At 42.6% G+C, this 8,948-nt stretch overlaps 2 protein-coding genes across 2 annotated transcripts; one reads left to right on the top strand and one right to left on the bottom strand.

The window, feature by feature from the left end:
* Nucleotides 1-2,882: 2,882 nt before the first annotated feature.
* Nucleotides 2,883-4,031, top strand: LOC134191507 (malonyl-[acyl-carrier protein] O-methyltransferase-like). The gene has a single exon (XM_062660129.1). It carries the CDS (start codon nucleotides 2,883-2,885, stop codon nucleotides 3,657-3,659), a length of 777 nt encoding a protein of 258 aa, XP_062516113.1. The 3' UTR covers nucleotides 3,660-4,031.
* Nucleotides 4,032-6,894: 2,863 nt separating this feature from the next.
* Nucleotides 6,895-8,848, bottom strand: LOC134191269 (GPALPP motifs-containing protein 1-like). The gene is made up of 7 exons (XM_062659866.1): nucleotides 8,524-8,848; nucleotides 8,097-8,164; nucleotides 7,883-8,036; nucleotides 7,683-7,777; nucleotides 7,486-7,596; nucleotides 7,364-7,417; nucleotides 6,895-7,212 (listed from the first exon to the last, which is right to left on the bottom strand). The coding sequence occupies exons 1-7, from the start codon at nucleotides 8,837-8,839 to the stop codon at nucleotides 7,063-7,065; spliced, it is 948 nt and encodes a 315-aa protein (XP_062515850.1). The 5' UTR covers nucleotides 8,840-8,848; the 3' UTR covers nucleotides 6,895-7,062.
* Between the last annotated feature and the right edge of the window lie 100 nt (nucleotides 8,849-8,948).

Raw genomic sequence — 8,948 nt, forward strand, 5'->3', positions numbered from 1 at the left:
GTGTGTGTGCGCGCGCGCGCGCGCGTGTGTGTAATGTGTGCTTAAAATTCAATTATGCGAGTGTTTTGAACCTAACTCTTCAACTGTTGCCAGTCCACGTGACACGCCCCTCTTTTGGCGAAATCCGTCCTTGCATTAATTTTAACCTGTACGGTTGTCATCGATCAGTATACTTGCCGGGAAAACAGTGAGCGGGTGGCTTTCTACTCTCGATTCGGTGTAACCTTGGGCATAAATTGAATTGGAAGTAATGAGTGATGGCCCTTTCTTGACCTTGAAACTCTACTAATAATTACGAAATGGTCGTGCGGTTTCGAATGATCTGGCTAGTAAGGGGCATTTAGGTTACGGAACATGCGGCTGCTGCATTATTTAGCCTCGACCCTAAAATTTTTTAGACCATCTTCGCCTTACTATTAATAGTAAACGCGCGTGATTATACGTCGCGATCACATGCCCGGAAACAATGCACGCTAATAACTTAATTAACTAAACATCTTACCATGCTATGCGGTAAGCGGGTTCGATATGCAAGAAATCGCGTTGCCCAAGAGAACTCTGGAAGACAACAACACCTTCAATGTCTATATATGCAGTGATGCATGGAAGCGAGCAAAATTTGGTGAAGCTACTATATGACTCGTCGTTTTGGAGATATGCGCCTACAGACACACACACACACACACACACACACACACACACACACACACACACACACACACACACACACACACACACACACACACACACACACACAGACAGACAGACAGACAGACAGACAGATTCCGGATAAAGAGTGGCGGACCACACATTTCTAGCCTGTTCATCTCAAGGATCAAGGAGAAGAGTTTTCAAGTCGTCGTCCAAGCCATCGTTCGCGGCTTCGGCCGATAACGCCGTTTATGACTCTGTTGGTCATTGGGGCCCCCTTTCGTGTTTGATCGTTTGTTTGCTCACCTTTTCATCTGCACAGTCTGCTGTCTACAAGTCATTGTTTGGTACTTCCCTCTTCGTGTCTTTGCGCTAACATTTCCTTTGTTTGAGCGTCGTCATCGTGGATTGTACGCATCTTTACCTCGCGTCAGCGCTAGGCGTCTTCTACGGTGGCCATGTACGTCGTCGTGATGTCTTCCTCTACCCATATTATCTACTCCTCTGTATCAACATTGTCATCATGGATTGTACGCATCTTTACCTCGCGTCAGCGCTAGGCGTCTTCTACGGTGGCCATGTACGTCGTTGTGATGTCTTCCTCTACCCATATTGTCTACTCCTCTCTATCAACATTGTCATCATGGATTGTACGCATCTTTACCTCACGTCAGCGCTAGGCGTCTTCTACGGTGGCCATGTACGTCGTGATGTCTTCCTCTACCCATATTGTCTACTCCTCTGTATCAACATTGTCATCATGGATTGTAAGCATCTTTACCTCCCGTCAGCGCTAGGCGTCTTCTATGGTGGCCATGCACGTTGTGATGTCCATCCATGTTATCCGGGAGACAGACAGACAGTGTTCAGTTTTTTGTTTTTTAGTTGTCATTGTAATGAGGTGTATTGTGCTTTGCTTAATTAGATTTAGCCTGTGATAGTTCTGATTCATGAAAATATAATACCATTGACAGACAGACAGACAGACAGACAGACAGACACACACACACACACACACACACACAACACACACACACACACACACACACACACACACACACACACACACACACACAAAACACGCGCACGCACGCACACGCGCGCGCTTACAGTATAGATTAAGGTTAGGGAAATTAGTGCATGATGTTCGCTTAACATCTCTTAACTCTATTCCCGCACAATTCTCTTCCTTCACGGTTTTCGTACACAGATGGTCTTAACTAATATATACTACTGTCTGTTCCCCGTAAGCGTGAACCCGGAAGTGAGTAATGAAGTAGAGGTCACACCAGGTGTACTCATTAGAGCACTAAAAGCTGCTCCAGTTGGACCATGTTATACCAATTATCTTAAATGATTCCAGTTGCTGATCCGTTGGTCTTATAAGATGATTGGATAATAGCCATTGCTCCACCCGTTTGTGTTTGACATGCACAAGTACTATCCTTCTGTTTCGTTTGTAGGAAAGGCTTAGATAATTTGATAAACAGAAATGCCAGACCTAGCGGTTTCTAACGATACCGAGATCATCGCGAAAGTCCAAAAACAGCAGAGATATTGATGATTTTCAAAGTTCACACTTATGGGGAACAGACAGTAATCAAGGTGGCTAAACGACATATCCTCATGACGTCTCCCTGTTGATCAGTCTCAAGCATGCAGCTGAAGGTCATGTTGGTCAGTTGTTGGCATATATGCGTCTTCTTTCTCCTCGTCCATAGCTATCTTCCTTGATAATCACTATATATATATATATATATATATATATATATATATATATATATATATATATATATATATATACCGTCTATACTTCCGTTACTTCTAAGTCCAGAAACTTTCTAACTTTACTATACGTACGCTGTATATAGTTGCTTTCCTGAAGCTGTTCTTTGTCTGCCGCGTTGTGAAATTGTGAAAGTATACGAAAAATACTGACCTTAGCTCTGCATGGGATATTCCTATATACAGTCGCTAATTCTGTGAGGTAGTCAGTGAGAGGCCGGCCAATTTCCACCTAATTGCAGTATTAGAGGGGATCAATATGGTGTTGTTGAAACTCCAGGTGTCTCATGCATTGGTCACTTCCAAGTGCACAGTTAACGCGAACAGAGAATACATAGTTTGGTTCAGACGCCTGTTCGTCATTGGGTATAGCAACTCGTTGCAGAGCACAGTTCAAATCGTCTCGCCTGTCTTCTCTAACTTTTCATAGAAGAAAATTCCGAAAAATGAACAACGGTGAGATGTACCACCAACACTCGGACCTGCAGTTTCGAGGAGGTTGTTCTCTCATGCACGAAATGCTGAAACCAAAGCGTGGAGAGTCCATTCTCGATCTCGGCTGCGGTACCGGACGACTGACTATGCAGTTGGCATCTCTCGTTGGTGACTCTGGTCGTGTGGTCGGTGTTGATCCTGACCCGTGCAGAATCGCTGTAGCAAAAGAGCAACTGACAAAAACCAATGTTGATGTACCTGTTGTCTTTCGTCTCGGCAGCATCTACGAAGCAGTTCGGTTTGGTCAGTTCGACGGAATCTTCAGCAATTACGTGTTCCACTGGTTTGAACGTACTGAACGTGCAGAAATGATGCAGAAGATGTATGACTGTTTGAAACCGGGAGGACGACTTACCTTCCTGCTCGAACCCCATCAGCCACAGCGCAAATTTATCATTCGAGATGCCGTGCGTCTGGCAATGCCTACCGTGGATGAAGAGTATGCTTCTGGTATGAAGATGGACCCGCCTTCTGTGTGGCTGCAGCACTGCAGCACAGCCGGTTTTGCTGTCGAACTGTCTCAGGTAGTCGAGATCAACGAGGTAGAGCAAACTTTGGAGAAACTACTGCAAGTTGTCGAAGCTGCCATTCCCAACTTCAAATCCAACATGCTGCAAGACAATGATCTGCAGACGTTGAAGAACCGCTATAAATCAGGAAATGGCGATGAGGTCGTACACACGATCACATTGCTGAAGGTGTCGGCTAGAAAACCACTAACACCTTGAGTAGACAGTTGCCTTCAACAAGCAACCCAACCTCAGACAACATAGGAACCTAAGCTAACGAAGTATCGTGAAGGTAGACATTAGAAATTAACTCTAGATTGCATGCTATTGTAGTAAACGCTAATGTAGGAACCTAGATAGCTAACCTTTTAAGCATCCTAAAAGCAGACACTACAAATGAACTATATATTGCATGCCATTCTAGTAAACGTCGTCTATCTCTATCTATCTATACACATTATAAAGCCGTTATGTGTGTGCGTGCGTGTGTATTAATTACTTAAGCCTGGATGTCACGCATGTATTAATTAATCGCACTCCTAGACGCGCACCTTTCCCCATTGGTTGCTTCTACACTTCCATCATGATCAGATGTTCCGCTTCTGCACAGACTAGACTCTGTAAAGGAGAGCTGTGTGTGCGTGCGTGCGTGTGTGTGTGTGTGTGTGTGTGTGTGTGTGTGTGTGTGTGTGTGTGTGTGTGTGTGTGTGTGTGCGTGTGAGTGTGTCCGTGCGTTAGTGTGTCCCCCTTCGTAACAGCTAAACAGTGAAAATGTCGCTGTCTTCCAGAGTTCTCATATGACGACGCGATGTGATCCAACCCGCCTCCACTCGCGCGCGAATTTCTGTAGAATGGCGCATGGGATTTGCGCCAAATTTAAATGCCCATTCCTGACCTCGAACAGTACTCAGTGATCAATCTAACAGCCGGCCATTGGCCATTGGCTGACGGTATCAGTAGACCACAGCCTGACATTTTGCAAACAGGAGAGAACACTCGACATCTATATGCATGTACAAGCAATGGTTGGCATGTTGTTGCCATTGTTTATATAGGAACGACACCAGATATAATTGCATACATATATTTTACAAGACACCAGACTTGTAAAATATAATTTTTGTATACATATGCTTTGGTCCGACCTAAAGCAAGAAGCCAGCATTCACAATCATGCAAGGATGAATGCTATTTCAGCTCAACATGCTGAGGCGTGGTTGCGAGCATTACCTAATCCTAACCTAGGCCTTGCCATGCCCAGCAGGGAGTTTATTATAAGCATTACAAGTCTGGCTTGGTGTTGGCATCTTCCCTCCTTCACCTAATTCTGATCTTTGTCTTTGTGGATCCTTGTTACACGAATTTGGTGATCATCTCCTAGGGTGCAATCATAAGACAAACTTGGTTATCAAACGACACCATGCCCTTTGTGACACACTATTTCACACTCTTCTTGTTGATGACTCCCGATGTCGACGGGAGCAGCATTGTAAAACTACATCTAACACTAGACCTGGTGACATTTTTCACCTGGATTTCCAGCGTGGCTTGCCAACTTACTTTGATCTTTCAGTGAGAAATTCTCTCCAGCCTTCATATATAATACAGGCAGTGAATCATGCTGAAGCAGCAGCAGCAGAAGTGGAGTTTTGGAGAAGGACTGCCGTCATGAAGACATGGTGAAGGCTACTGGAAGTTTATTAGAACCACTCATTGTTAAGACTCTTGGTTTATGGCATCCTCCACAGCATGTACATGTTGAAGATAATAGCAAGGGAGACGGCATTTAATCGTTGTCAAACTGTTAGTAGAATGCTAATGTTTCTTTATAAACAGCTTTCTGTCAAGCTTTGGCTTTTTAATGCTAAACTAATTTTAGAACGTTTAGCACTAAATAGTAGAGACACAGTTGTTGGAAATAGTTAGATGTCTATGCATATGCATGCATTAGGCATGCCATCGAAAACATAAATATATAAATTATAAAAAAAGTAATATATATATATATATATATATATATATATATATATATATATATATATATATATATACACAACTGTAATTATATGAGTTATACCATATTACTAGTGGGGATTCAGGGTGGTGCCTGGGGTGCGTAGCTACGCACCACCTTTTCAGGTCACGAGTAAGGTGCAGGTTGATTGCCCATCAATTCTGGGACGTGGACAAGCGAGTACCGAGACAATACTCCAGCTGAAGAGCCAAGGGAGTATTACACAAACAACCACAATCCCTTCTGAAGGCCATGCACCTCTGAAATTAGCTATAGAAGAAGGATTCAGCAGTGATCACGAACGTATTACTAGTAATTGCGTTTGCTTTGTCCTTGCTTCCAGCTGTCATGGCGGTGGAAACTCCACAGTGGTGTAAGCATGCATGCATGCAATGGCGGATCTAGGTCTTGCTAGACGAGTAGCCATGTATGATAAGCCGTTAACACTAGACTTATATATGAAATGACACCTATACTTCGGTAGTTTGTGAAAAAGTTATGGAGAAAGACGGAGTCATGGAAAGCTAGATTTCATGCACGAGGGTCAAGAAACAGACTTTGAAGCAACATCCTGTAATCTAGACTCCTGTCTGGGACTTAGTTATAAATTTGACAGGTCACGTGACAAAATAGATTGGTTTTCATACTTTATTTCTTCTACAGTATCATATGACATCTCTTACCATACAAGTCAAGTGGTGATGGCAGTCCCATTCAAATCAAAACTAGAGCTAGCATATACATCTCGTGGTAAATAGAAAGGTAAACTCGTGTAAACTGTATGTAGTGATAAAATGGTCTCAATGACGTCACTTCCGCATTCTAATAGCAACCAGAACTCATAGCTTTCGACCAGATTTCCGAAATTGCAACAAGGGACATAAATTGTATTGTATGAAAACCACTGCTAGGCTCCAATTGAGTCCAATCTTTTAGAACTAAAATATACAAAGACTCCCAACAGAAGGCACTTGCCCCATTACCCTGAATGGATCCACTACTGATACCAAAGGCAAATCCCAAGTGGAGTCGTGCAGACGACTGGAAGTCTTGACAGTCTATATTTTGTTCTTCGCTGGTATGTAGCCTTGGTGCAAGAATAGCCTTCGCGCTAGTCTTGTCAGGTGCCCGTATGACAATTCCAGGCACGAGAGAGTCTGGTGTATCATCCCCCCTACTTCCTGCCATCTCTCCTTACTAACTGCTATAACTGGGCCACTAAGTTAAAGTATCACTCCTAATGTCATCAAGTGTCCCATAACTTCAAAATCAAATTAGAGTTAGAACTAATCTCCACTTTTGTCATTCCCGGATGTTCAACCCTCAGCGTGGCATATTATATATTTAATTAATCACTTAATAGGCTATACCCTAACCAGAAATAATCACCATTGAGCTTCCAGGAAAGTGAGGAAGGAAGTCGAAATTTCTATACTGGTTTGGCTGCTCACTCAGGTAAATAAAGAGAATGAGCTAGCATTTATATTATTCTTATACACTATTCACAGTCAGGCATAATGTAAGGTATGTACATAATACGTAAAGCTTGCCTTGTAACAAGTAAATCTGGTATTACATACAAACCTTTATAGACAAGAGTTGTGGCGATTACAAAAATGAACTCTGTCCAAATCTGTTTGAAAGCTCACTTGAACGTTCGATTACTTTTCGCTTCTTCGACGAGTCAAGTTTTGGCAGTTCTAAGTCGGTCTCTCTGTTAAACGGTCGTCGCACTGATTCTTTTCCTTCAGTGATACCCTAACAACAACGGACACTGACAAATCTCTATAGCAACAATCACAGCTAGGAAAGGGTAAAGGCAGTATGCAGAATATTGGCAAGCAAACAGACACACATGAAAATATCCAGCAAATGTGTTATTACAGCAACTCACAGCCTCTATACTCACTTCTTTCTGTTTTCGCTTATGAATATCCAGCAAAGATTCACCTCGACATTTTTTCTGCAGATACAAAACAGGTTAATAACAAATATCTGTCATGAACACCTTGCTACTATACACAAACACACGTTGTATTCTTCAATATGTTGTCTTATTTCACTGTCTTTTTCAGCTTCAGTGTCTAATATTAGAGTATCTCTGGCTTTCTTCTGATTGTCAGTCTTAGTGCCACTTGATTGCTAAGATGACAAGAGCAACAAAGAATACATGCACAATGGTCTTGCCAATCAATGTAAACTTATTGTATATGTGCATGTTGAATAACCTGTGCCTTCCTTAATTGATCAGCCGGTGTATCTGTCCACACAGAACGATCCCCAACATCAAATTCTCTTTTACGAAATGTCCTTGGACCCATGTCTAGGACATGATATCATATAAAGAGCACACACACAAACACACACACACACACACACACACACACACACACACACACACACACCAACCAACCAGTACAATACTCACCAATCTTCGTATTGTTCCTTTCAGGAGGAAGTTCCGTCATCCATGTTTCTCGCTTTGTAACATTCACTGAGTCGTTAGGTATGCCTTGTAGCTTGTTTTTCATTGCCTTAGCTCGTGCCTCAAATGCAGCCGCAACATAGCCCACAGAAGAGCTCTGCAGAGACCATCTCAGATGTAATACATACCAAAACAATCGCTATACTTTCGTGCTTACCTCTGGACATTTTGATGAAGGCAATGGGCCAACGACAGTCTCATCTTCTTGACTTCTTTTATAACTGTCTACAGATATTTTCTTATAAAAATTCAATTTAACACAAGCATTCAATTATAGCAAGTGCATGCAATCACTGCAGAGTGATAACGTATAAAGAATTTTTATCTCTACCTTCCACCAAATAATGTCAAATTGATTATTCAATACCAAATCAGCAAACACCCTGAGTCTGTTAATTTCCCCATCTCTCTAACGGTCTACAAACATATGATTGAGCCCCATCGATCTACAACAAGCCAAGAAGCAGGAGTTGTATAGTTTGTACCATAATTATAACGGTAGGCTACCTGCCAGACACCGTATAAATCCAATAGCTTAAGCACTTATTAAATAAATCTGACAGACAACAGGCTATTGAACTGACTTGCTGACTGCAGACACAAGCCATCGGGAGGACGAGACGGTCCGATTACTCTGCTCGTTTCTTTGTTTTCCCCACGTCCTTGATTCTCAGGCTTGCTCTGACAGAACCCAGGCGGAAGCTCGGGTCCATACATATCCTCTTCCTCGTGCTCCTCACTGACAATCTCACGACTGGAACGTCTACACTCTTTTCTCGCCTCTATAACAGGCTTAGAGCCATCGTCCACGTTGCAAAAGTCGCTACAACCTCTTTCATCGTCACAAGCCTCTTCAATTCTATCCAGTAAGCGAGGAGGCAGCTGTGGACCGTAATCCATTTTGTTGGAATAATGGGCCCGGATAAAACATCTAAACCCCGTATACTCTGCATAACACAGAAAGCCTAATGGATTACTGTAGGCTATTGTATCCTTTTATGCTCAAAAC

This window comes from Corticium candelabrum, chromosome 15, assembly GCF_963422355.1.
Source record: "Corticium candelabrum chromosome 15, ooCorCand1.1, whole genome shotgun sequence".
Classification (NCBI taxonomy): domain Eukaryota; kingdom Metazoa; phylum Porifera; class Homoscleromorpha; order Homosclerophorida; family Plakinidae; genus Corticium; species Corticium candelabrum.

Excerpts from the sequence above, each read along its gene's own strand:
- LOC134191507 (XM_062660129.1), top strand. The coding sequence starts at position 2,883 with ATGAACAACGGTGAGATGTACCACCAACACTCGGACCTGCAGTTTCGA.
- LOC134191269 (XM_062659866.1), bottom strand. The coding sequence starts at position 8,839 with ATGGATTACGGTCCACAGCTGCCTCCTCGCTTACTGGATAGAATTGAA. Across the intron at positions 8,037-8,096 it reads CTTCATCAAAATGTCCAGAG|AGCTCTTCTGTGGGCTATGT; the intron begins GTAAGCACGAAA and ends TGGTCTCTGCAG. Across the intron at positions 7,778-7,882 it reads AAGGAACAATACGAAGATTG|ACATGGGTCCAAGGACATTT; the intron begins GTGAGTATTGTA and ends ATCATGTCCTAG.